The 27,530-nt window shown below is 54.8% G+C and overlaps 2 protein-coding genes across 4 annotated transcripts in view; one reads left to right on the top strand and one right to left on the bottom strand.

The window, feature by feature from the left end:
- glod4 (glyoxalase domain containing 4) overlaps positions 1-16,075 on the bottom strand; it is a 19,616-nt gene extending 3,541 nt beyond the window's left edge. Inside the window, exons 1-8 of one of the 3 annotated variants that reach the window (XM_070856984.1) lie at positions 15,929-16,075; positions 13,139-13,188; positions 11,482-11,602; positions 8,564-8,708; positions 7,533-7,669; positions 5,235-5,321; positions 3,815-3,928; positions 3,088-3,174 (exon numbers count right to left, since the gene is read on the bottom strand). In XM_070856984.1, the coding sequence (XP_070713085.1) occupies positions 3,088-3,174; positions 3,815-3,928; positions 5,235-5,321; positions 7,533-7,669; positions 8,564-8,708; positions 11,482-11,602; positions 13,139-13,188; positions 15,929-16,018 (831 nt within the window). In that variant the 5' untranslated portion in view covers positions 16,019-16,075. The remainder of the gene's footprint in view (positions 1-3,087; positions 3,175-3,814; positions 3,929-5,234; positions 5,322-7,532; positions 7,670-8,563; positions 8,709-11,481; positions 11,603-13,138; positions 13,189-15,928) is intronic. The other 2 variants (XM_070856985.1, XM_070856986.1) reach the window with 2 other exon arrangements.
- Positions 16,076-18,889: 2,814 nt separating this feature from the next.
- mrm3a (mitochondrial rRNA methyltransferase 3a) lies at positions 18,890-27,297 on the top strand. The gene is made up of 4 exons (XM_070856983.1): positions 18,890-19,232; positions 23,924-24,168; positions 25,701-25,868; positions 26,318-27,297. Exons 1-4 carry the CDS (start codon positions 18,922-18,924, stop codon positions 26,860-26,862), a joined length of 1,269 nt encoding a protein of 422 aa, XP_070713084.1. The 5' UTR covers positions 18,890-18,921; the 3' UTR covers positions 26,863-27,297.
- Positions 27,298-27,530: the final 233 nt, after the last annotated feature.

The raw sequence follows: 27,530 nt of genomic DNA, 5'->3' as shown, positions 1-27,530 counted from the left end.
CTCCCCCTCCCAACTCTCCCCTACTCCGCCTCCCGACTCTCCCCCACCTCCCCCTCTCACCCTCCCCCCCCTCCCGACTCGCCCCCCCACCTCTCCCGACTCTCTTCCCCCCCCCGACTCGCCCCGCCCACCCCTCCCCTCCCCTCTCCCGACTCTCCACCCCCCCCCCCGACTCTCACCCCCCCCCCTCCTCAGGACTCTCACCCCCCCCCAACAGACTCTCACCCACCCCCCCCCAACAGACTCTCACCCACCCCCCCCCAACAGACTCTCACCCACCCCCCTCCCGACTCTCACCCCCCCTCCTCTCCCCCCTCCCGACTCTCACCCACCCCCCCCTCCCGACTCTCACTCACCCCCCCCCTCCCGACTCTCACCCACCCCCCCCCTCCCGACTCTCACCCACCCCCCCCCCCGACTCTCACCCACCCCCCCCTCCCGACTCTCACCCACCCCCCTCCCGACTCTCACCCCCCCTCCTCTCCCCCCTCCCGACTCTCTCCCTCCCCCCCTCCCCCCCCGACTCTCTCCCCCCCCCCTCCCGACTCTCTTCCCCCCCCTCCCCCTCCCCTCCCGACTCTCTCCCCCCCCTCCCCCTCCCATCCCGACTCTCTCCCTCCCTCCCCCTCCCCTCCTGACTCTCTCCCCCCCCTCCCCTCCCGACTCTCTCCCCCCCCTCCCCCCACCCCCCCGACTCTCTTCCCAACCCCTCCCCTCCCTCTTCCCCCCCCCCCGACTCTCTTTCCCCCCCCCCCCCGACTCTCTTTCCCCCCCCCCCGACTCTCTTTCCCCCCCCTCCCCTCCCGACTCTCTTCCCCCCCCCTCCCCTCCCGACTCTCTTCCCCCCCCTCCCCTCCCGACTCTCTTCCCCCCCTCCCCTCCCGACTCTCTTCCCCCCCCTCCCCTCCCGACTCTCTTCCCCCCCCTCCCCTCCCGACTCTCTTCCCCCCCCTCCCCTCCCGACTCTCTTCCCCCCCCTCCCCTCCCGACTCTCTTCCCCCCCTCCCCTCCCGACTCTCTTCCCCCCCCTCCCCTCCCGACTCTCTTCCCCCCCTCCCCTCCCGACTCTCTTCCCCCCCCTCCCCTCCCGACTCTCTTCCCCCCCCTCCCCTCCAGACTCTCTTCCCCCCCCTCCCCTCCAGACTCTCTTCCCCCCCCTCCCCTCCAGACTCTCTTCCCCCCCCTCCCCTCCAGACTCTCTTCCCCCCCCTCCCCTCCCGACTCTCTTCCCCCCCTCCCCTCCCGACTCTCTTCCCCCCCTCCCCTCCCGACTCTCTTCCCCCCCTCCCCTCCCGACTCTCTTCCCCCCCTCCCCTCCCGACTCTCTTCCCCCCACTCCCCTCCCGACTCTCTTTCCCCCCCCTCCCCTCCCGACTCTCTTCCCCCCCTCCCCTCCCGACTCTCTTCCCCCCCCTCCCCTCCCGACTCTCTTCCCCCCCCCCCCGACTCTCTTCCCCCCCCTCCCCTCCCGACTCTCTTCCCCCCCCTCCCCTCCAGACTCTCTTCCCCCCCCTCCCCTCCAGACTCTCTTCCCCCCCCTCCCCTCCAGACTCTCTTCCCCCCCCTCCCCTCCAGACTCTCTTCCCCCCCTCCCCTCCCGACTCTCTTCCCCCCCTCCCCTCCCGACTCTCTTCCCCCCCTCCCCTCCCGACTCTCTTCCCCCCCTCCCCACTCTCTTCCCCCCCCCTCCCGACTCTCTTCCCCCCCCCTCCCCTCCAGACTCTCTTCCCCCCCCCTCCCCTCCAGACTCTCTTCCCCCCCCTCCCCTCCCGACTCTCTTCCCCCCCTCCCCTCCCGACTCTCTTCCCCCCCCTCCCCTCCCGACTCTCTTCCCCCCCCTCCCCTCCCGACTCTCTTCCCCCCCCTCCCCTCCCGACTCTCTCCCCTCCCCTCCCGACTCTCTCCCCTCCCCCCCCCTCCCCTCCCGACTCTCTCCCCTCCCCCCCCTCCCCACACTCTCCCCTCCCCTCCCCCCCCTCCCCACTCTCTCTCCCCCCCTCCCCTCCCGACACTCTTCCCCCCCCCCCTCCCGACACTCTTTCCCCCCCCTCCCCTCCCGACACTCTTCCCCCCCCCCCATCCCTCCCGACACTCTTCCCCCCCCCCCCCTCCCGACACTCTTCCCCCCCCCCTCCCCTCCCGACACTCTTCCCCCCCTCCCCTCCCGACACTCTTCCCCCCCTCCCCTCCCGACACTCTTCCCCCCCCATCCCTCCCGACACTCTTCCCCCCCCCCCCCCCCGACACTCTTCCCCCCACCCCCCCTCCCGACTCTCTTCCCCCCCCCCCCTCCCGACACTCTTCCCCCCCCCTCCCCTCCCGACACTCTTCCCCCCCTCCCCTCCCGACACTCTTCCCCCCCTCCCCTCCCGACACTCTTCCCCCCCCTCCCCTCCCGACACTCTTCTCCCCACACCCCCCCCCCGACACTCTCCCCTACCGACTCTCACCCCCCACCCTCCTCCGACTGACCCCCTCCGACCCCCCCTCTCCCGACCCCCCAGCATCCCCTTCTCCCGACCCCCCCCGCAGCCCCCTCTCCCGACCCCCCCGCAGCCCCCTCTCCCGACCCCCCCCCGCAGCACCCTTTCCCGACCCCCCCGCAGCACCCTCTCCCGACCCCCCCCTCCCGACCCCCCCGCAGCCGACTCCCCAGCACCCCCCACCCCCCTCCCCTGATTCCCTCCTCTCCCGATTCCCCGTCTGCTCCTTCCCTCTGTTTGTGAAGCACTGTGGGACATCTTTCTCTGGAGAGACAAGTTGTGATCTGGAACGCACTGTCTGGAAGGATGGTGGAAGCATATTCAATAAAGTAACATTCAGAGGGGAGTCGGATAGGTTATTGAAAAGGAAACATTTGCAGGTCTGTGGGGAAAGACCTGGGCGGGAGTGGGACTAACTGGACAGCTCCTTCAACCAGCCGGCACAGGTCTACGATGGGCCGAATGGCCTTCTGCTGTGCTTTAAGATTCGATGCTGCTGCAAGATGAGATGATGGAAGGAGCTGCAGTTCGATCGGGAGATTGTGCTCATCGATGGTGTGATTTCACGCTGTGGCGAGGGAAGGCTTGCGCCTGGCGTACTCACGTCCTCCAGTAGTTTGCTGCCATCGGGATCCACCCTGGAGAGCTCGCGGAAAGCCTCATCGCCCACAAGGCAGATTTCATGGCCATCCTGATGGACACAAGCACAAGACAGAGTTCTAGTACACAGAATCTGTACCCAACACGAAACATCTCTCACCCCCCGGGGAGTACTAAACACAGCTCTCTCAAAGCATCAGAACTATTTAAAGAAAACTCATTCTTCTATTGGAGGGGAAGGGTGAAAGAACATAAAAGAAAAGAAAATCTTGCATTAATATAGCGCCTTTCACAACCTCAGGATGTCCCAAAGCGCTTTACAGCCAATGAAGTACTTTTAGAGTGTGGTCGCTGTTGTAATGTGGGAAACGCGGCAGCCAATTTGCGCACAGCAAGCTCCCACAAACAGCAATGGGATAATGATCAGATAATCAGTTTTTTTGTTCTGTTGATTGAGGGATAAATATTGGCCCCAGGACACCGGGGATAGCTCCCCTGCTCTTCTTCGAAATAGTGGCCTGGGATCTTTTACACCCACCCGAGAGAGCAGACGGGGCCTCGGTTTAACGTCTCATCCGAAAGACGGCACCTCAGACAGTGCAGTGCTCCCTCAGCACTGCACTGGGAGTGTCAGCCTAGATTTATGCGCTGGTAGTAGATTCCTGCCATCGAGACCTTGGCAAAGGGAAATCTTTAGGCCGTTATCCCGGTAATGAACTGACGGAACTCACCGGGTCGGCCAGGATCACGACCTCCACCGCCGCCTTGCCTGGAGTGTCCAGACTCACCAACGGAGTCAGGATCTTCTGATTCTCCTTCTTCATCTGGGTCTCGATACCTGGCAACTTATCAAACATGCAACAATTCTTAGACCCGAGACAAACTTCAGTCAGAGGAGGAGTTGCTGAGTTTTTAGAATGCAACATATTAAAAAAAAAAAGTGTGTTAAGTGGACGCTGGATGAGTTGAGAAACAACGATCGCAACAAAGCAGGACTTTACCCCCCCCCCTCAGCCCCCGTATAGCCGGGCAAGACTTGGATATTCTGACAGAGGGGCATCGCGGGGCTTCGGCCCGGCACCCAGATGCCCCCCCCCCCCCCACCCCACACCCGCCGGACCCCAGTTGACCTTTTGACTCCAGGGTCATCTGCGAGGTAGAGATGGACGGGAGTGAGGCCGACCTGAAGCCTCACTGCGGGGGGGACCGCGGAGAGGCAGGGCCTTAGGAAGGAGGCAAGGTGTCCAAACTGCCTGAAAAAAAAAGTTACGGTTTTTAAAAAAATTTCTCGAGGCACGCCCCGGAGCGATTTCACCCGCCCCGTAGGGAGGGGAGAGACTCCAGGACTCTCTCTGTCGACCTCTGAATGGTTCACATCGGGGGCTAATGAGCCACCCTGGCGCCCAGTGTTCAAACAGGACTACTTGGCCAGGGGCGTGGTTCCCTCATTTTAATATCGCTCGCATGCGCCGGCCCACATATCGGCAGCCCCATGCTCTGGAATTAGGAGCACAGGAACAGGAGGCGGCCATTCAGCCCCTCGAGCTTGCTCCACCATTCAATGATTTCATGGCAGACCTCCCTAAACCCCACCACCAGCCCACCTCACTCTCCTCTTTAAGGCCCTTCTTCAAACTCCATCTGGTTGACCAAGCTTTTGGTCATCCCTCCTAGCATCATCCTTCTTTAGGTCAGTATCCATCGTCCACAGCAACCCTACCCCCCCCCGCCCCCCACCCCACCCCCAGCACGTTTTTCAACCTTAAAGGTGCTATATAAATCCAATTTTGGAGAAAATGGGAAGAGGTTGGGGAAGTGGCAATTTTCCTTACCCAAATCCGCCAGATGACCAGGCCATAGAGTATATTTTCCTCAGATCGCATTGACATAAATCATCATCACTTTTATGCAAAGCATGATTAAAATGGCAGAGCTCGTCTGGTTCTCTTCTTCTGGTCTCTCCTCCACGCACGCACGCACCCCCCCCCCCACCCGCCCCCCCCCCAAAAATGGCACCTTCCCAACTTCCTCAAAAAAATTATCAAGATGGCTCCTGCCCCTTTAAGGAAGTGTGAATTGCAATGGATATATTCCCTTCCCCCCACCCGCTGCAAAATTCTCCATTTACCCCCCCCCCCACCCCGAGATTACCTGCTCTGTTGGACAAGAGAAAGCGATTCTTCCGTAAGCTGTGCCGTGATCGACAGGGCACCCGATATCCTGCAGTTCCAACTTGCACTGCAACATGGAGCAAGATAAATCACAAATAGAGCCCGGGGTCAGTGGATAATTTGTCGGCAATGTTACATAAGAATCAGGACCAGGAGTAGGCCATTCGGCCCCTCGAGCCTGCTCCGCCATTCAATAAGATTACGGCTGATCTTCGACCTGAACTCCACTTTCCCGCCCGATCGCCACATCTCTCGATTCCCCGAGAGTCTAATAATCTATCGATCTCAGCCTGGAATATATTCAGAGATTCAGCCTCCACAGCTCTCTGGGGCAGAGAATTCCCAAGATTCACAACCCGCTGAGTGAAGAAATTTCTCCTCCTCTCCTAAATGGCCGACCTCTTGTCCCGAGACTGTGACCAATAGTTCTCGACTCTCCAGCCCGGGGGGGAAAACATTCTCTCAGCATCTCAGACTCCCTCCACCAGCCCCCCCCCCCCACCCCCCGCTGGACAGAGTGACGGTCCCCGGGCACTTGACCACACGGGACTCCCCCCCCGACGCTCAGTTCATTCAACATCGCGGCGCCAATGATGTCATTGGGCGGCGCCACTTTTGAATATTAACGAGGCCCCGCCCACCTCCCTGCCTTTTGCGGGAGTCTGGTCAACGGCCCGATTTTGGGGCAGCAAAAAAATGAAGTGGCCGGGAAGAGGGCAGGTTGGTACCGCGAAAGTAGAATTTAAAACGTTAACCCCTCCCATGCACCATTCCCACTGAGGGCGAGTTAAAATCAAGGCCAGGAAATCTATGGCACCAAAGATTATGGACCCAGATGCTGCCATTTCGGTCATTGGGACTAAATGACAAAAGGGACGGTTGCGCAAAGCAAAAGGAGATGGTAATGGGTCAAGTAAAGACACAAAAGCTGGGTCTAGAGGAGGTGTAAATGGGAATGGCAGAATCACCACCAGCGGCCATCTGAAACAATGGGGGCAGAGGTTATGAGGTAAAATGTTTGTCGTTTAATCTCTCCTGCCTTCCACCTCATCACAGAGCTTCCCTTTTGTTCTTTCCTCTGCCCCCGCACTTGCCTAAAATCTGTTCCACCTCGAATTTTTTCCAGTTCCGACGAAAGGTCATCGACCTGAAACGTTAGCTCTGTTTCTCTCTCCGCAGATATTGCCTGACCTGTTGAGTATGTCCAGCATTGTCTGTTTTTATTGCTCTTGTACCTGGGTTGACCAGTGAATGTTGAAAGCCCAAGTTAAGTTAACAGTTGAGGTGCTAACAGGGTCACAGAGTCCAATCTAATTTGGGGCCAAGATGATTATACTGACAACGCACGGGACTGCACATCAATCTGGAGTGCAGGAATAGGAAACGGAAGGCTAACAATCCACCAATGACACGTCAAATGTGTGTTTTGTGGCATCTGCCGACTGGCTGGTCAAGATTTCAATGACAAAGGCCAATTTCAGAGGGCGATATCTAATCAAAGGGTACAATGGTATGAATCTGCATCCATTTCACATTCTCCGTCTACTTCCCCACCCTCGACTTGGCTGTAGTGACGGATACATAACATAAGAAATAGGAGCAGGAGTCGGCCATTTGGCCCCTCGAGCCTGCTCCGCCATTCAATAAGATCATGGCTGATCTGATCTTGGCCTCAACTCCACTTCCCTGCCCGCTCCCCATAACCCTTCACTCCCCTGTGGTTCAAAAATCTGTCTATCTCCACCTTAAATATATTCAATGACCCAGCCTCCACAGCTCTCTGGGGTAGAGAATTCCACAGATCCACAACCCTCGGAGAAGAAATTCCTCCTCATTTCAGTTTTAAATGGACGGCCCCTTATTCTGAAACTATGCCCCCAATTCTAGATTCCTTCACGAGGGGAAACATCCCCTGTGTCCACCTTGTCGAGCCCCCTCAGTTTTGACAAGATGACCTCTCATTCTTCTGAACTTCAATGTGTATAGGCCCAACCTACTCAACCTTTTCTCATAAGTCAACCCCCTCATCTCCAGAATCAACCGAGTGAACATTCTCTGAACTGCCTCCAATGCAAGTATATCCTTCCTTAAATACAGAGACCAAAACTGTACGCAGTACTCCAGGTGTGGTCTCACCAATACCCTGTACAGTTGTAGCAGGACTTCTCTGCTTTTATACTCTATCCCCCTTGCAATAAAGGCCAACATTCCATTTGCCTTCCTGATCACTTGCTGTACCTGCACACTAACTTTTAGATGGGGGTTGGTGACAGCTCACCTGGTCATCTGCGTATCCTAGCAGGGCCAGCTTCTTAGCATCGTTCTTCTCATAGACTTTCATCCCAAGCAAGTTGGACCAGTAATGGATTGAGCGCTGGAGGTCCGACACTGCCAAGGTTACCTTCTGCACAGGATCTGCACAAGCAACAAGGCCTTTAAGAATCATTTGAGCAACAAAAGAATCCAATACGACAGTTCCCATTGCTCCATTGGTCACTCAGACTTCATGTGCTGTGATCCAATGCCCAATGCTGAACCTTTCCCAAGGGGTGTAATGGGCGCCTGAGACACACAGGTTAATGCAAGCCAACCCCCCCGCCCTGCGCCCCCACCCACCCCCCCTGCCACGCACCCCCCCCACCCCCCCCAAACCCTCCCCCACCAAACCCTCCCACACCCCCACCCCCACCCCCCCAACCTTCCTCCAACCCACCCCACCTTCCTCCAACCCACCCCACCCCCCCAAACCCTCCCCCACCCCCCCCGCACCCACCCACCCCCACCCCACCCCCCCGCAGCCACCCAACCCACCCCCCAAACCCTCCCCCACCCACACCAAACCCTCCCCCACCCACCCAACCTTCCTCCCGCAGCCACCCACTCCCCCCAAACCCTCCCCCACCCACACCAAACCCTCCCCCACCCACACCAAACCCTCCCCCACCCACACCAAACCCTCCCCCACCCACACCAAACCCTCCCCCACCCACCCCACCTTCCTCCAACCCACCCCACCCCCCCAAACCCTCCCCCCCTCCGCAGCCACCCACCCCCACCCCCCCCGCAGCCACCCACCCCCACCCCACCCCCCCCTCCGCAGCCACCCCACCCCCCCCACCCCGCAGCCACCCACTCCCCCAACCCCACCCCCCAACCCACCCCCCCAAACCTTCCCCCATCCCCCCCCCGCACCCACCCCCCCCCAAAACCCTCCCCCACCCCCCCCCAAACCCTCCCCCAACCCTCCCCCACCTCACCCCCCCCAAACCCTCCCCAACCCCCCCTCCCCCCACCCATCAGTACACAAACCTGTCTGTGGCTGTTCCTTGTCCACCAGAACAAACTTGTATCCTCCGGGGGCCTCGGTTATAAACACCCCGTCCTGAGTTTTAGTCAGCGCCCAGCCCCGTTTCTTGGCCTTGCTGACTGCCTCGCTCGACTGAAGGGTGATCCCCTGCCCAAAAGGAAAATGATTTAACATTTCCACCACGCTGCAGATTAGATTTAGGACGCTCTTATGCCTGCACCCAAGTGTATGCTCACAGGTTTGTAGAACTGCAGGTGTCTTGGGCCGACGTCTGGCGCGCGGCCAATGCCATCGAGTCGCTAAAAACAGCACTGGGCCCTGACTCCGTTTGGTGTGTCGAAGCTCACGCTCGTGGGGCGATCCTGCCCGAACTGACCCCTCTCCGGACAGAATTCCTCATCGGCGCCAAGCCCCGAAACCTCCCTCGGGAGCCAGCGCCTCACAACTTGAGCCGCCTCCGGGAAATCCCCTCCGTGCCTTTCAGTCCCGCGCGGAGGAGATTCCTGTACGGGCTGCTCTTGCGCACTCCACTTTACCATCCTCGTCTGGCATCCGGACACGCCGTGGCGCACCATCTTGCCGTCCGGAGGAGGCGGGAGTCCCCGATGGAGTGCTCTCTATGCGGGAGTCCTCCCACTATTTATTGGGGACTTGGCCTGGAGGGTGGTGCTCGGAGCAGTCCCGTGCAATAGGTTTTTAAGCCGGTTCACCGACTCCCAGGCTGCCTGCAATTTCTGCGGTCTAGAAGAGTCCGTGTTCCATATTTACGCTGAATGTACGAGGTTGCAGCCACTCTTCCAAAATTTAAAGGGGCTGTTCCCCAAATTCTGGTTGCACTTCAGTCCCACACTCCTGATCTTTAGGCATCCTGTGCGGAGGGGAGCGGGCAGGTCGGAAGGCCTCCTCGTAGGACTGCTCCTGGGCACGGCCAAGGTGGCCACGAACCGATCCAGACAGCGGTCAGTCGTTCAGCCCGACTGCCTGCCTCTCTTCCGCGGTTATACCCGAGCCAGGGTGTCCACCGGTACGCTTGCGGCCTTCCGTGAGAGGTGGGCACCGGAGAGACTGGAGTGCATCATCACCCCGGGAACAGAATTTGAATTTAATTTGGTAAAGTTTCCAGTTAATATGGAAATTTGTGGGTTCTAGTGCCCTAACTAAAAGGGGGTACTTGATTTAAAAGTTCTATCCAAAATAGTTGTAGAGCTGTTGCATTGTGAATGGCTTAGCCATCATCATCATAGGCAGTCCCTCGGAATCAAGGAAGACTTGTTTCCACTCCTGAAGTGAGTTCTTTGTTGGTGAACAATCCAATACGAGAGCCACAGATTCTGTCACAGATGGGACAGACATTCGGCGAGAGAAGGGGTGGGTGGGGCTGGTTTGCCGCATGCTCCTTCCGCCGCCTGCGCTTGACCTCTTCACGCTCTCGCCGTTGAGATTCGAAGAGCTCAACGCCCTCCCGGATGCACTTTCTCCACTCAGAGCGGTCTTTGGCCAGGGTCTCCCAGGTGTCAGTGGTGATGTTGCACTTTATCAGAGAGGCTTTGAGGGTGTCCTTGTAACACTTCCGCTGCCCACCTTTGGCTCATTTGCCGTGAAGGAGTTCCATAGAAAGCATTTGCTTTGGGAGTCTCGTGTGCAAACTATGTGGCCTGCCCAGCGAAGCTGATCGAGTGTGGTCAGTGCTTCAATGCTGGGGATGTTAGCCTGGACGAGGACACTGATGTTGGTGCGCCTGTCTTCCCAGGGGATTTGCAGGATCTTGCGGAGACATCATTGGTAATGTTCACAAGACTCAATAAGCCAGTCACGTGATGTTCACAAGACTCAATAAAACCCCAGCCAGTTGGGTCCAGGTCATCCGCAATGAGGTATGCAGCTGTGAGCCTAGTGGGTGAATTGGTAATGTGTAGTGTGATTGTTAAACCTTTGTTAATAAACCAACTAGTTCTTAACAACAATGTGTTGCTATGAATTCTTAAGCAAAGAAAGCATGAAGAAAATACATTACAGGTACTCAGTAACATAGAAAACATAGAAACATAGAAAATAGGTGCAGGAGTAGGCCATTCGGCCCTTCGAGCCTGCACCACCATTCAATAAGTTCATGGCTGATCATGCAACCTCAGTACCCCTTTCCTGCTTTCTCTCCATACCGCTTGATCCCTTTAGCCGTAAGGGCCACATCTAACTCCCTTTTGAATATATTTAGTGAATTGGCCTCAACAACCTTCTGTGGTAGAGAATTCCACAGGTTCACAACTCTCTGGGTGAAGAAATTTCTCCTCATCTCAGTCCTAAATGGCTTACCCCTTATCCTTAGACTGTGACCCCTGGTTCTGGACTTCCCCAACATCAGGAACATTCTTCCTGCATCTAACCTGTCCTGTCCCGTCAGAATTCTATATGTTTCAATGAGATCCCCTCTCATTCTTCTAAATTCCAGTGAATATAAGCCTAGTCGATCCAGTCTTTCTTCATATGTCAGTCCTGCCATCCCGGGAATCAGTCTGGGTGAACCTTCGCTGCATTCCCTCAATAGCAAGAATGTCCTTCCTCAGATTAAGAGACCAAAACTGAACACAATATTCCAAGTGTGACCACACCAAGGCCCTGTCCAACTGCAGTAAGACCTCTCTGCTCCTATACCCAAATCCAGTAGGAACGATGCAAGCTTTCTAATCCTTCATGTTAGCAACATGGGAACAGGAGCGGGCCATTCGGCCCCTCGAGCCTGTGACACCATTCAAAGCGATCGTAGCTTCTCTGTACCCCAACTCCATTTACCCGCCTTTGCTCCATACTCTGAGTCCCTTACCTAACAGAAATCTACCCCACCCACCCCCAACCCTGCCAACCCCAGGCCGATAAAGAAAGGCAGAAAAACAATGCAAGGTTAAAGCAATAAAGCACTCACCAAGAAGTCATTCCCCAAGCGATAGTCACCCACTCCATAATTATACGTCAGTTCTGTCACAAAGTGACTGTCCTCGGAGCCAAACCCTACCATGGTTTTACTCCATCTGCCATCGTACGGGCTGCAACGCAAGTTAGAAAGAATTCAGAAGAGCAAACGTGTTCACACCCTCAGGATGTCGCCACAGAGCCCTGCGACAAACCCATTTTTTTTTTTTTGAGGCGCTGTCACTGCGGTTAGGTCGGGAAATGCAGCAGCCCGATGTGCGCACAGCAAGATCCCACAGACGCGGTTAAACGGCCGGGTAATCTGCTCTTGTTGGCGTCGGCTGAAGGACTTGTGTCGGCCAGGACGAGAACTCCCCTCTACTCTTCCTCGGAGGATGCTGCGGGGAACTTTCGACCTCCGCAGAAACGGTCAGGTGAGCGTTTCGTCCCGAAAGACGGCACCTCCGACAGTGCGGCACTCCCTCAGTGCTCCAGTGCCTGGCGTGGGGCTCGAACTGGGACTAGGAGGCAAAGAGCGCTACCCACCGAGTCAAGCTAACGCTTAAATTTGCATCACCATTAAACCCGCAGCACCGAAGCCACCTGCATCATTCAGAGACAGGAGGACTCCGGATTCTCAGTGCAGCCCTTTTAGTTGATGTTATGCTTCCAGGCAGTGCGAGTAGAGTGCCGCTAACCTGGATGGGTCCCAAGACCATGCTTGCGAAGGGCGAGGTAGAAGATGCTTCTATTTTTTGCCTCCCTATCCCACACCATCAATTCAGGGCTCCACCCAGGCCGGGGCACGCGGGGAACTAGCTCCTGTGCCCCTGCCAAGCTAGCGCTGAAGGTATCCCAGGGCAATTCATCTCCATCTTTCCTACCTGGATTCGGAAAAGCAATTGGCCACCTCCACCTCACCATGGTGGAGTTTAGACGAATGAGAGGTGATCTTATTGAAACGTGTAAGATCTAAGGGGGCTGGACAGGGTAGATGCAGAGAGGATGCTTCCCCTCGTGGGGGAATCTAGAACTAGGGGGCACAGTTTCAGAATAAGGGGTCGCCCATTTAAAACGGAGATGAGGAGGAATTTCTTCTCTCAGAGGGTCGTAAATCTGTGGAATTCTCTGCCCCAGAGAGCTGTGGAGGCTGGGTCATTGAATGTATTTAAGGTGGAGATAGACAGATTTTTGAACTACAGGGGACTCAAGGGTTATGGGGAATAGGCAGGAAAGTGGAGTTGAGGTCGAAGATATTACTGAATGGCAGAGCAGGCTCGAGGGGCCAAATGGCCTACTCCTGCTCCTATTTCTTATGTTCCAACTTGCTTTGGGTGGGGACAGTGGTAACCTTCCCCGGTTCATTACCTGCAGCGCAATTGCAAATATAAAGATTGTGCTTTCAGTTTCACTAAAAACGGAGATCTTTCCCATCCACCCCCCCACACACGCCTCCCAACCTGAGCAGTTACAGGAGATTACATTGGACCCATTACCAGCAGAGAATTCATTGAACATTGGGTTGATAAAACACTCTTGGGGGCACAACCTTGTGCTGGCCCGGGTAATAATGGAAGCTTAACAGTCATTGGAAATGAAGTGAAAATGGCTATGTCTTTGTGTCCGTCAACCCTTGCCCCCACAAACAATAAATAAAAGGCTCTACACACCCGTTGCAGCTGGCCTTGCAGCCTTCTTCAAACTCCTCGTGTCTCAGCACCTGCGCAAACACCCAACATGAAAACGTCAAAACCAGTCCATGTGTTCTTCACCCCATCCGGCCTCATTCATCATTCCCTTCACTACACACGCTGATTCCGCACGAGAATATGATCTCCAAGCACTGGGTATCCTGCGACATGTCGTACAAGTAGCCGTTATTTGTTGTGCCAGCTTTGATAGCCAAGTGTCGGCATGTTATTTGACTGTGGCGAGGTCAGGGTTCAGCCTGCTGTTATCTGCAGGGGTCGCTGACAGCCATTAGGGGAGGAACTCTGCCCGCTATTGTGTCTCGTTAATCAAAGAGCACAGAGGTCAACGCAGGGCAGGGCAGGGAAGTGGACCCGAGTCCATGATCGGATCAGCCATGATCGTTGAGGGCACGATCTTAGAGTAAGGGGCCGCCCATTTAAAACTGAGATGAGGAGAAATTTCTTCTCTCAGAGGGTTGTAAATCTGTGGAATTCACTGCCTCAGAGAGCTGTGGAAGCTGGGACATTGAATAAATTTAAGACAGAAATAGACAGTTTCTTAAACGATAAGGAGATAAGGGGTTATGGGGAGCGGGCGGGGAAGTGGAGCTGAGTCCATGATCAGATCAGCCATGATCTTATTGAATGGCGGAGCAGGTTGGAGGGGCTGTATGGCCTACTCCTGTTCCTATTTCTTATGTAAAACACTGCCCTACTAAGATCAGCTAACTCAGCAGAAAATGGAGACAAAGACTTGCATTTCTAGAGCGCCTTTCATGACCAACGGACGTCTCAAAGTGCTCTGCAGCCGATGAAATATTTTTTGGAGTGTAGTCACTGTTGTAATGTGGGAAACTCGGCAACCAATTTCTGCACAACAAGCTCCGACAAACAGAAATGTGATAATGACCAGATAAACTGTGTTCTGTTATGTTGATTGAGGGATAAATATTGGCCCCAGGACACTGGGGAGAACTCCCCTGCTCTTCTTCAAAATAGTGCTATGGGATATTTTACATCTATCTCGGGCTTCTTCGGCTTGGATGGGTACTTAGGAACTGAAATGGAGTCCTGTACTATGGTCCACGTGCGATGGGGAATGATAGATGAGGAACGCAACTGGTCAGGTTCAGCACCAGCCAGATGGAGTTGCTCACATTCTGAGACCAGTGGGCACAGCAAGGAATAGGTCTGGACAACAATGTCATGATTTAGTTTTATGTTTCCTTTTGTTTGGTTGAAAAGTACTTTTTATGTTAACATTTAAAAATTGCGTGGATATGCACTTGAAGTGCTGTAATCTACAGGGCTACGGACCCAGAGCTAGAAAGTGGGATTAGGCTGGATAGTTCTTTGTCGGCCAGCACGGACTCAATGGCCGAAATGGCCTCCTTCCACGCTGTAAATTTCTATGATTCTATGTATGGCTCAGAGACATGGACCATATACAGTAGACACCTCAAATCGCTGGAGGAATACCACCAATCATGTCTCCACAAGAACCTGCAAATCCCCTGGGAGTAGAGACGTACCAACGTTAGCATCCATCATCAGGCCAACATCCCCAGCATCGAAGCACTGACCACACTCAACCAGCTCCGTTGGGCGGGCCACATTGTCCGCATGCCAGACACGAGACTCCCAAAGCAAGCGCTCTACTCGGAACTCCCACACGGCAAGCGAGCCCCAGGTGGGCAGAGGAAACGTTTCAAGGACACCCTCAAAGCCTCCTTGATAAAGTGAACATCCCCAACGACACCTGGGAGTCCCTGGCCAAAGACCAGCCTAAGTGGAGGAAGTGCAACCGGGAGGGCGCCGAGCACCTCTAGTCTCTTCGCCGAGCGAAGGAGCGTGCGGCAAATCAGACTCCCTACCCGCCTTTTCCTTCAACCACTGTCTGCCTCACCTGTGACAGAGACTGCAATTCCCGTATTGGACTGTTCAGCCACCCGAGAACTCACTTTTAGAATGGAAGCAAGTCTTCCTCGATTTTGAGGGACTGCCTATGATGATGATTAGTTGTGCTCCATTAAAAAATGAATGGGGGGGGGGCATGTGTAATTGGTACCCCTGCAGGCAGGGGCAGGACACTGGGGGGCTGGTGACTGGGGAGGGGGCACAGGCTGGTGACTGGGCACTGGGACTGGGGCTCAGCGCTTGGGGCAGTCATCCGTATGGATCATTGAAAAGGCATAAAGTCATGCAACATCCAGCTGGGGAAGTGTTGATTAAAGGTAGACTGTATTTACTCTACAAGTCGCAAGAAGTGTGCTACATTGCTGTACACACTGTAATTAGACAGTTACGTTGTTGCACAAACTGCAGAGTATAGCGAAATGTATCAGGCACTTTATGACATTCATCAATAAGCAGGGCAACAATTTGTCAGGGCACTTATTTTAACCAGATGCGAATTGAAATTTAGCGTGAAACTTCCGAAGGCCGTGAAAATGCAGTTTCTGAACGGATCGGAGTGGTAACAAATCACTTACCCGAAACACAAGGTTAGGCCTTACACACCCTAAAACTCTCTTGCAAAAGTAGAGCGCCTATTTTTTGCACTGTTTCTGTACAAGAGGCTGGAGTTATAACCATGCATTTTTAAAGCACTATTTTCACAATTGGAACAAGGCTGAAAGAGGCGAGTTTACCAGCTGATGCACTTGCCCAACACCCTGGGTTGGTGAACACAGGGGCAGGCTGCACAGAGAGTGCTGCTGGTGACAGCTCCAGCTTTACAGCAAGAGGACTGAGAAAGACCAAACTCACAGTCATGCCCAGAATGTCCCTGTAGAAGCTGGCGGTGCGGCCGCGGTCTCCCACCTTGAACACAAAGTGCAGCGCCCTGCCCAGCACCATTGCTGAACAACACACCCAGGCTCCAGCGTCTCACGTGACCCGCCGCTCACGTGACAGTCCCACTCTTTGCTACATGCCCGCCCCCCCGGGCGCATGCGCGTCGCCAGCAGCACTCCATCTATTCCCCCAGTCAATGAACAGCAAATGTAGTCTCTCCACTCCAACACACTGTGCTTCTAAAAAGCAAGCAACTGCAAATGCTGGAATAAAAACACAATTGCCCACTCTTCTCATTGCTAGCAATTCATAGAGGCCTCCAGGGACTTGAGCACAAAGTCCAGGCTGACACTCCCAGCGCAGTGCTGAGGGAGTGCCGCACTGTCGGAGGTGCCATCTTTCGGATGAGACGTTAAACCGAGGCCCTGTCTGCTCTCTCAGGTGGATGTAAAAGATCCCACGGCACATTTGGAAGAAGAGCAGGGTTTTACCGGTGTGCTGGATAGATTATAAAAACAGAAAATGCTGGGAATAGTCAGCAGGTCGGGCAGCATCGGTGGAGAGAGAAATAAACTTAACATTTCAGGTGGTCAGACAGATTATCTGGTCATCATCTTGGCACCATTTCGAAGAGGAGTTATCCCCAGTGTACTGAGCCAATATTTTCCCCCCAATCAAAATCAGTAAAATGGATTATCTGGTCATTATCACATTGCTATGTGTGGGAGCTTGCTGTGTGCAAATTGGCTGCCACGTTTTCTACATTACAAGTGACTGCACTTCCAAAAAAAGTACATTGTTGGCTGTAAAGCGCTTTGGGACGCCCGGTGGTTGTGAAAGGCGCTATATAAATGCCGGTCTTTCATTCTTTGAAAGCCTAAATTGCTCCAGCTGTGGAGAGGGGCTGGAAAGTAGTATTAGGCTGGATAACTCTTGGTCGGCCGACGTGGACACAATGGGCCTAAATGGCCTCCTTCCGTGTTGTAAATTTCTATGATTCTAAGTTACAATGAAGGATCTGTGACCGATAATGGAGCAGGAATTGTAATAAAACTGTAACTTAAACTGAAAACGAAAGGAAACTTAACAAATTTACTGCTGCGTTTCCTACATTACAACAGTGACTACAATTTTTTAAGTACTTCATTGGCTGTAAAGCACATTGGGACGTCCGGTGGTCATGAAAGCCAACTAATAAAACTGTAACTTAGATACATAGAAATTTACAGCACGGAAGGAGGCCATTTTGGCCAATCATGTCCACACCGGCCGACCAAGAGCTATCCAGCCTAATCCCACTTTCCAGCTCTCAGTCTGTAGCCCTGTAGGTTACAGCACTTTAAATGCACATCCAAGTATCTTTTAAATGTGGTGAGGGTTTCTGCCTCTACCACCCTTTCAGGCAGCGAGTTCCAGACCCTCACCACCCTCTGGGTGAAGACATTTCCCCTCAAATCCTCCTACCAATTACTTTAAATGTATGCCCCCTGGTTGTTGAGCCCTCTGCTAAGGGAAATAGGTCCTTCCTATCCACTATATCCAGGCCTCTCATAATTTTATACACCTCAATCAGGTCTTAACTTAACTTAACTTAAACTTAAACTGAAAATTAAAGGAAACTTAACAAATTAAATTAAAATTCTATTTTGGGTGTGGGGGGATGATAATGAGGCATTGCAGTCCCTCCCTGACCCGGCTGTGTACAGTACGTTCCAGGCCAACTCCCCAGTAAGTAAAGTCTGCAGAATCTTTTCTTATTTCAGGCAGTTTCCTATTGGAAGTTAAGCATGTGCCATCTTTTTAAAGGGACACAACCAATAAAGACTGTAACTTAGAACAAATTAAAGGAAACAACAACAACTTGTATTTATATAGCGCCTTTAACGTAGTGAAATGCCCCAAGGCGCTACACAGGAGTATTATGAGACAAAAAAATTTGACACCGAACCACATAATGAGAAATTGGGGCAGGTGACCAAAAGCCTGGTCAAAGAGGTCGGTTTTAAGGAGGTCACATGTAGGAGGAAAGAGAGGCGGAGAGGTTCAGGGAGGGATTTCCAGAGATGAGGGCCTAGGCAACTGAAGGCATGGCCAACAATGGTTGAGCGATTATAATCAGGGGTGCTGAAGAGGGCAGAATTAGAACAAAAGCGTTTTGGGACTTGCAGTGGTCGTGAAAGGCAACTATTAAAACTGTAAATTTACAGCGAAAATTAAAGGAAAGTTAACAAATTAAATCTAAATTCTATTTTGGGTGGAGGGATGATGAACCTGTGCAGTCCCTGCCGTGTGCAGCACCCCCCAGGGTCACCCCCCCTCCCTCGGCTCACTCCCTCCACGTTCACCCCCCACCTCAGGTTCACCTCCAGGTTCAGATTCACCCCCCAGCCACCCCCCTCAAGTTCACCCCTTCCCCAGATTCAGGTTCAACCCCCCTAGGTCACCCTCTTCCCCCCCCAGGGTCACCCCCAGGTTCAGGTCCCCCCCCCCAGGTTCAGGTTCAGGTTCACCCCCCCCGGCTCACTCCCTCCACGTTCATCCCCCACCCCGGGGTCACCCCACCTCAGGTTCACCTCCATGTTTAGATTTACACCCCAGCCACCCCCCTCAAGTTCACCCCTCCCCCAGATTCAGGTTCAACCCCCCTAGGTCACCCTCTTCCCCCCCAGGGTCCCCCCCAGGTTCAGGTCCCACCCCAGGGTCACCCCAGGACACCCCCCAGGTTGAGGTTCACCCCAGGGTCACCCCAGGACACCCCCCAGGTTGAGGTTCACCCCAGGGTCACCCCAGGACACCCCCCAGGTTGAGGTTCACCCCAGGACACCCCCCAGGTTGAGGTTCACCCCAGGACACCCCCCAGGTTGAGGTTCACCCCAGGGTCACCCCCCCCCGGGAGCTGAGGTGGCCCGGGGCAGCCGCGGTCACATGACTCTGCCCCCCCCCCCCACGGGCTCACGCGGTGAGGGATGGCGGCACGGATTTGCCGGACGGGGGGCCGGCTGCTCAGGCCGCTGCTGCTGCTCCCGGGCCCGGCCAAGCGACACGTCCGGGCGCTCAGGCGGAGGCCCATCGAGGTGCTGTACCCCGGCGGCGAGGGAGGCCGGCCGGGCCCGAGCCCGAGCCCGGGGAGAGGGACGCCGGGCCGCCCGCCTGCCCGCGGGGAGCGGGAGCAGAAGCGGGAGGAGGTGCCGGCGGTGGGGAGCAGGAGCAGCGGCCCCCCGGCTCAGGCTCTCGGACTCCCCTACCACAAGGCCGCTCCCGGGGACAAGCGGCTGGCGTAAGTGACACATCCGTCAACCGTGACCCCAGCTCGGGCTGGACCGGCCCTGTGACCCTCCCCGCACTGTGTGACCCTCCCTGTCCCTCCCTGTGACCCTCCCCGCGCTCTGTGACCCTCCGTGACCCTCCCCGCACTGTGTGACCCTCCCCGCGCTCTGTGACCCTCCGTGACCCTCCCCGCGCTCTGTGACCCTCCCCGCACTCTGTGACCCTCCCTGTGACCCTCCCCGGCTCTGTGACCCTCCCCGCGCTGTGTGACCCTCCCTGTGACCCTCCCCGCGCTGTGTGACCCTCCCTGTCCCTCCCTGTCCCTCCCTGTGACCCTCCCCGCGCTCTGTGACCCTCCGTGACCCTCCCCGCGCTCTGTGACCCTCCCCACACTGTGTGACCCTCCCCGCGCTCTGTGACCCTCCCTGTGACCCTCCCCACGCTCTGTGACCCTCCGTGACCCTTCCCGCGCTCTGTGACCCTCCCCGCGCTCTGTGACCCTCCGTGACCCTCCCCGCGCTCTGTGACCCTCCCCACACTGTGTGACCCTCCCCGCACTCTGTGACCCTCCCTGTGACCCTCCCCACGCTCTGTGACCCTCCGTGACCCTTCCCGCGCTCTGTGACCCTCCCCGCGCTCTGTGACCATCCGTGACCCTCCCCGCGCTGTGTGACCCTCCCCGCGCTCTGTGACCCTCCGTGACCCTTCCCGCGCTGTGTGACCCTCCCTGTGACCCTCCCCGCGCTGTGTGACCCTCCCCACGCTGTGTGACCCTCCCCGTGACCCTCCCCGTGCTGTGTGACCCTCCCCGTGCTGTGTGACCCTCCCCGCACTATGTGACCCTCCCCGTGCTCTGTGACCCTCCGTGACCCTCCCCGCGCTGTGTGACCCTCCCTGTGACCCTCCCCGCGCTCTGTGACCCTCCCCGCGCTTTGTGACCCTCCCTGTGACCCTCCCCGCGCTTTGTGACACTCCCTGTGACCCTTCCCGCGCTGTGCGTCCCTCCCCATACTGTGTGACCCTCCCTGTGACCCTTCCTGCGCTCTGTGACCCTCCCCACGCCGTGTGACCCTCCCCTGCGCTGTGCGTCCCTCCCCATACTGTGCAACCCTCCTGTGGTTGAGGACCAAAATAAATGCTGTGGTTGGCTAGAGCAGCTGGAGGTGGTTCTCTTTAGAGCAGAGAAGGTTCAGGGGAGATTTATTTGCTGGAGGTGTTCAAAATTATGAAAGAAGGAAAGTCTTGGATTTATATAGCGCCTTTCACGACCACCGGACGCCTCAAAGTGCTTTACAGCCTTGACTGAGTAAATTGGGAAAATCTGTTTCCTGTAGCAAAAGAGTCAGTAATCAGAGGACGCAGATTTAGGATAATTGGCAAAAGAACCAGAGACGAGATGAGAATTTTTTTTTACGCAGCGAGTTTATCATAGGCAGTCCCTCGAAATCGAGGAAGGCTTGCTTCCACTCCTAAAGTGAGTTCTTTCCTGGCTGAACAGTCCAACACGAGAGCCACAGACCCTGTCACAGATGGGGACAGATATTCGTCAGGGGAGGGCGGGGGTGGGACTGATTTACCGCACGCTCCTTCCGTTGCTTGCGCTTGACCTCTTCATGCTCGTAGCGTTGAGATTCGAAGAGCTCAACACCCTCCCCGATGCACTTTCTCCACCTCGGGCGGTCTTCGACCAGGGTCTCCCAGGTGTCAGTGGTGATGTCGCACTTTATCAGGGAGGCTTTGAGGGTGTCCTTGTAACGTTTCCGCTGCCCACCTTTGGCTCGTTTGCCGTGAAGGAGCTCCGCATTGAGCAATTGCTTAGGGAGTCTCATGCGAACTATGTGGCCTGCCCAGCGAAGCTGATCAAGGGTGCTTCGTGCTTCAATGCTGGTATGATGATATGGAATGCACTGCCTGAAAGGCTGTTGATTCTATGATCGAGGGGTATGGTGGCATAGTGGTTATTACCGGACTAGTAATCCCGAGGCCCGGACTAATCAGTTCAAATCCCACCGCGGCAGATGGGGGAATTTAAATTCAATTAATTAAATCAATCTGGAATAAAAAGCTACAACCAATAATGGGGACTGTGAACCCATCTGGTTCATTAATGTCCTTTTAGGGAAGGAAATCTGCCGCCCTTACCCGGTCTGGCCGAGACGTGACTCCAGACCCACAGCAACGTGGTTGACACTCTCCTGCCCTCTGAAATGGCTGTACCATTGTACCTATCAAGGTCTACAGTGGTTCAAGAAGGCGGCTCACCACCGGGATGGGCATTAAATGTCAGCCTTGCCAGCGACGCTCACATCCCGTGAAGACATTTTAAAAAGTCTCAGCCCTGGAATGAATAAACCGGAGCGGCACACAGGCCCTGACACCAGCTTCTGCTCATTTCCACGCAGCATCTTACAGGCGCCATGTCGCTTGTTAGATGTGTTTTCGTGTGCTGTTGAGAAATGTTTCAAAATGTGGGAATCTTCATAATGTTTCACAGCTTTTTGTTCTCAATTGTCCAACCACATGGAGGTGTTTTTTTTTTAATAGTGATGCTGGCTGTCGGGATTGGAGAAATGAAGTTGCTATTGCATTCTCCTCGAAACTCTGAATAGTTTAAAATGACCACTCTTTGCTCCAGTTCCATTTCACTTAAGTAACCTGCTGGTTAACTGAAAACGAACCTAATGCAGGTCTTTGAAATTATGAAAGGTTTTTTATTAGTGGATACAGAGAGAATGTTTCCACTTGTGGGGAAGAGAATAACTAGAGGCCATCAATATAAGAAATCCAATTGGGAATTCAGAAGAAACTTCTTCACCCAGAGCGCGGTGAGAATGTGGAACTCGCTGCCACAGGGAGTGGTTGAGGCGAATAGTATCGATGTATTTAAGGGGAGGCTGGACAAGTGAGGGAGAAGGGAATAGAGGGTTATGCTGATAGAGGTCGATGTGGAAAGACGGGAGGAGGCTCGAGTGGAGCATAAACGCCGGCATGGACTGGTTGGGCCGAATGGTCTGTTTCTGTGCTGAATGTCCGATGTGATCCATTTCAGAATCTTTTTGCATAGTTATAGCTTTCAATGATCTGACCTGGGCAATACGGAGTCGTTAATGGGATGTTGCATTTTTCTGACCCATTTGTTTGCCGGGTTACAGTATCACTGGAGCCATTTGCCGCTGTGCACCGTGCCAAGTATCCATTATTGATGAATGAATTGACGGGCTATTTGACTGAGCTGAAACCAATCTTGGCACCCATATGTAGTCACTCCATTGGGGATAGCTGGATTGTATTCGGGGTGGGGTCTTTAGCCAGTTACGTTCTTGCCGAGACCAGTAGCAGTGGCCCTAATGCTGCTGCAGTTGCAATGAGCTAACTTGGCAGAGACCTTCCGGGTTTGCAAGCCCCTCACCCCTCAGCAAATGCTGCATGAAACCTGTATGTACTGATTGGAGAAGGTAACTGAGACCATAACAAATCGTTTCACCTTCTTGAGAAGAGGAGAACCAGAGGTCACAGCCTGCACTTGAAGGGGGGCTAAATTCAACATGAACCTGTGGAGGAGCAGGCTCCCTGGGGAGACGGTGGAATCAGATAGCGTTGATTCATTCAAATGCGAATTAGCTTCATCAGAAGATAATATTTTGGGATCCAGTCAGTCAGTGAGTAATCTGAGATATGACGTGTGGGAAGCGCAGCAGGCTCGGGAGGAACGGGTGACTTGGGACCTATGGTTCCCAAAGCTATCCACCACTGGAGGTTTTCCTCGCCTCGGGTCTGGGACTGCTGCAGACTCAACGATCGAGATCGGTTGCTGTGATTAGTCAACAGCTCCATTATCGTTGTATCGTGTGACAGCCGGGTTGGTATCGACCCACTATCCAGGTGGACAGAGTTGTGGGACGCACGTGACATAAAGAACCGCCACCTCATCACTGACCCAACATCAGAGGTCCCTGGCTTCGAACTCCCTCGGAGACAGTGGGCTGCGCTCCACCCAATCCGCACAGGGCACGGTTGATACGGCCACCTGCTTCGCAAGTGGAAGGTGAGGGACGACCGTAAGTGTGACTGTGGCCATGGGTCCCAGACCGTGGAACACATCACGTCAACCTGCCCACTGTGCAGGAGGCACCTCATGTCCTCACTCGGCATCTCAGGGGCCCATCGAATGGAGAGCCAAACTACACATCCCATTATAAGCTTAACCCGTCACACAAAAGTACAGGTTGAACCTCTCTTATGTGGCACCCTCGGGACCTGGCCTGTGCCGAATAAGGGATTTTGCCGGATGAGGGGAGGTCACGGCCCAAGGTCGGGGGGGGGGGGGGGCTGGGGTGGGGAAGGAGGTCGGCGCCTCGGGCAGACCTGAAGTGTCAACGGGCCACGAAGGAAGTGTCGGGCCCTCAGCAGGCCGAGTGTTGGTGTGGGCTCAGTGATGGAGCGGCCCCAAAGTCGGGGTGGAGGCCGGCTGCGTTCTGCGCATGCGCCCCCGGCCACCGGAATCATGCCTGGACTGGGGGGGGGGGGGTGGTGCCGGATAAGGGAGTGGTGCCGGACAAGGGAGTGGTGCCGGACAAGGGAGTCCCGGATGAGGGAGATCCAACCTGTAGTGGTAATGGAAGGTGAAGTAGATGGACCTTGGCTCTTTGCGTCTCGCTGTTCCTCTCGTAGAATCTAATTGTACGTTACTCCCGTCAATAGGAAAGTCGCGACCATCGTGAAGTCCAAGAGGTTCCGGGACCAGCACGGGAAGGTCCTGCTGGAGGGGCGGCGGTTGATAACCGATGCCCTGGGAGCCGGAGCGATGCTGCAGACGCTTTTCTTCAGCACTGCCGACACGCTGAAGGAGCTGCCCCTGGAGAAACTGAAAGGTGTCCAGCTGATCAAAGTGAAGTTCGAAGAGATCAAGATGTGGTCTGACCTTGTAACTCCCCAGGGAGCAATGGGTGAGTCTGCCCACAATGGCGCTTTTGGAAGCTGGTTTCAAATTGTTGACTCTTAGAACATAAGAACATAAGAATTAGGAACAGGAGTAGGCCATCTAGCCCCTCGAGCCTGCTCCGCCATTCAACAAGATCATGGCTGATCTGGCCGTGGACTCAGCTCCACTTACCTGCCCGCTCCCCATAACCCTTAATTCCCTTATTGGTATATGTCGTGTTGCGTCGTGCCTCGAGAGGAAGACCCCAGAACCTGCGGCTGGCACAAAACAATTGGTGCAGAGCAACAAAAAAACTGTCCGGCCCATATTATAAACACACACCGACTGCCATTCGTATAGCACTTTGTCGCATCGCGCTGAAACACTCCCAAGAGTTTTCACACACATTTCATACAACCGAACCGAGAGTTTAGAAGAATGAGAGGTGATCTCCTTGAAACATACAAAATTCATACGGGGCTTGACAGGGTAGATGCAGGGAGGATGTTTCCCCCAGGCTGAGGAGTCTAGAACCAGGGGTCACAGTCTCAGAATAAGGGGTCGTCTATATAGGATGGAGATGAAGAGAAATTTCTTCACTCGGAGGGTGGTGAATCTTTGGAATTCTCTACCCCAGAGGGTGGTGGAGGCTCAGTCGTGGAGTATATCCAAGACGGAGATCGATAGATTTTTGGATATTAAGGGAATCAAGGGATATAGGGATCGGGTGGGAAAGTGGAGTTGAGGTCGAAGACCAGCCATGATCTTATTGAATGGCGGAGCAGGCCCGAGGGTCCGAATGGCTGACTCCTGCTCTTATTTCTTATGTTTTGAGTGAATGGCAGCCATCCTTTGGACAGCAAGATCCCACAAAGAGCATTGAGATGAATGAGCAGTTGTTCTGATTTTGGTGAAGGGAGGAATGCAGCCAGGACACCATATAACCTGAGTCGTTGAGTCTACTCGAGGCTGAGATCGATAGATTCTTGGACTCTAGGGGAGTCGAGGGATATGGGGATCGGGCGGGAAAGTGGAGTTGAGGTCGAAGATCAGCCGTGATCTTATTGAATGGCGGAGCAGGCTCAAGGGGCCGAATGGCCCACTCCTAATTCTTCTGTATCAGGAGAACTCCTTGCTTTTCTTCAAAAAAGTGGCATGGGATCTTTAACGTCTACTGGAACGGCCAGGCTGGGCTTTGGTTCAGTGTCTCCGACGATAAAAGTACAATATTTATGGGCTCACCATGTAAAGAAAGACTTGCATTTATATAGCGCCTTTCACGACCACCGGACGCCTCAAAGCGCTTCACAGACAATGAAGTACTTTTTGGAGTGTTGTAATGTAGGAAACGGGGCAGTGGGACTTGAACCCACAACCTTGTGACTCCGAGGCGAGGGTGCTGCCCACTGAGCCACGGCTGAACAGTATAGAAATTCTGGTGATGCTTAACCGTTCTTCAGCTGCCCGGTGTGGGCCATGAAAGCAATCTGACGAGCAAATGGAATCCCAAGGGTTTTAAATCGTACATTAACCCCTTGGTCTTACTGGTTCTGACAGGGATTTTTGCAAAGCCAGAACATTCCAAGATGAAGTATCCAGCAGTAGAACAGCAGCACTCCATACCTCTCTTCCTCATCTGTGACAACATCCGAGATCCTGGAAACCTGGGGACGATACTGCGATCTGCAGTGGCTGCTGGGTGCAATAAAATATTGTTGACCAAAGGTTAGTGTCATCACTGTCTACATCAATTCCGTTCTAACCCCTGCCCCCTCAGCTCTTCGATTTTCTCTCCCAAGGACATCTGGTTCACTTAATGTCCTTTAGAGAAGGAAATCTGCCGCCCTTACCCGATCTGGCCGATATGTGACTCCAGACCCACAGCAATGTGGTTGTCTCTTAAACTGCCCTCTGAAATAGCCACTATGTCATGTGGAAAGGAACCCGCCACGATGGACTGCAGCAGTTCAAGGTGGCTCGCCACCACCTTCCCGAGGGCAATTGGGGATGGCCAATAAACGCTGACAATGCCCACATCCCAGTGAATGAACCTTTAAAAAAATTCTGCACTGGAACACCAAGCACCTCGAGCTCCTGTACAGACTAAAATTGAGATGTCGAAAGAAGAAAAATCTTGCGTGGGATTAAAGTGTGTTTGTTCTTCCCCGCCCTAGGCTGTGTGGACGTCTGGGAACCCAAAGTGCTCCGGGCCGGAATGGGTGCTCACTTCCGCATCCCCGTTGTTCCAAACCTCGATTGGGACACAGTCCCCAACTACCTGACCGCCAGCACCCGCGTTCACGTGGCCGACCATCGCAGCCCGGGCGCCGAGAGCCCCGCGATGCCTGTCCGATCCCCCGCCAACGGCCCGGGCTGGGCGCCCGCGGGGCAGGCCGAAGACCAGGAGAGCGACGGCGAGGGGGCATTCCCGCTCTCGCTGCCCAGCGTGGGGGCTCAGTGCTGCTACCAGCCCTGGGCGCAGGGGCAGACGGCCCTGGTGATCGGGGGCGAGACCCACGGGCTCAGCCTGGAAGCCCTGTTCTTGGCGGAGAAGACGCGGGGCCAACGCCTGTACATCCCCATGATTCCGAGCGTGGACAGCCTCAACACAGCCATGGCGGCCAGCATTTTACTGTTTGAGGGCAGGAGGCAGCTCCTGTTCGAGGACCGCGGAGGCCGACGGGACCAGAAGCACCTAGCAGCGGCGGTGCCCGAATGAGAGTATATCCACTGCCGTCTCGGATTCGGCGTTCGCTCGCCAGTGCAGGGATCGAGGCCTGCGCGCTAGCTCGGGAGTTCTGAAACGTTCGCCATCAAAACTGGTACCACAAGTTTTGGCAGCTCCACAGACGAGGCTGGGTCTTTAACCAACGTAATGGTAGCTGCACTTCAACTTGGTTCATTGTACGAGAGGAGCCTGGGAAGGTTTCTGCGAGCCTTGTTACGGCACTGTGCTAATGGAACTATATCCCTTTGCCTGGCGCACTGTATTGCAAGTGTCGACTCTTTTACCCCTAGCGGTGGCTTGGTGGTAATGTCACTGGACCCGTAATCCAGTGCTCCGGACTGATGATCCGGAGACGGGAGATCAAGTCCGACCACAACCGCTGAGGAATTTAAATTCAGTGCATTAAATAAATTTGGAATTTAAAAAGCTGGTGTCAGTACTGGTGACTGTGATTGTCTGCTTCACTAATGTCCTTCAGGGAAGGAAATCTGCCATCCTTACCCGGTCTGGCCGATATGTGACTCCAGACCCACAGCAATGTGCTTGACTCTTAACTGTCCTCTGAAACGGCGCGGCAAGCCACTCAGTTGTCGCAAAGCGCTACGACAAAAGTCACTGTGGGAGCACCTTCACCACACGGACCGCGGACAGCTCACCAC

The sequence above is a fragment of the Pristiophorus japonicus genome, chromosome 16 (assembly GCF_044704955.1).
Source record: "Pristiophorus japonicus isolate sPriJap1 chromosome 16, sPriJap1.hap1, whole genome shotgun sequence".
In the NCBI taxonomy this organism is placed as follows: Eukaryota; Metazoa; Chordata; class Chondrichthyes; family Pristiophoridae; genus Pristiophorus; species Pristiophorus japonicus.
This window is presented reverse-complemented; position numbering and strand designations above follow the sequence as displayed.

Excerpts from the sequence above, each read along its gene's own strand:
- mrm3a (XM_070856983.1), top strand. The coding sequence starts at position 18,922 with ATGGCGGCACGGATTTGCCGGACGGGGGGCCGGCTGCTCAGGCCGCTG. Across the intron at positions 19,233-23,923 it reads CCCGGGGACAAGCGGCTGGC|GAAAGTCGCGACCATCGTGA; the intron begins GTAAGTGACACA and ends TCCCGTCAATAG. Across the intron at positions 24,169-25,700 it reads AACTCCCCAGGGAGCAATGG|GGATTTTTGCAAAGCCAGAA; the intron begins GTGAGTCTGCCC and ends TGGTTCTGACAG.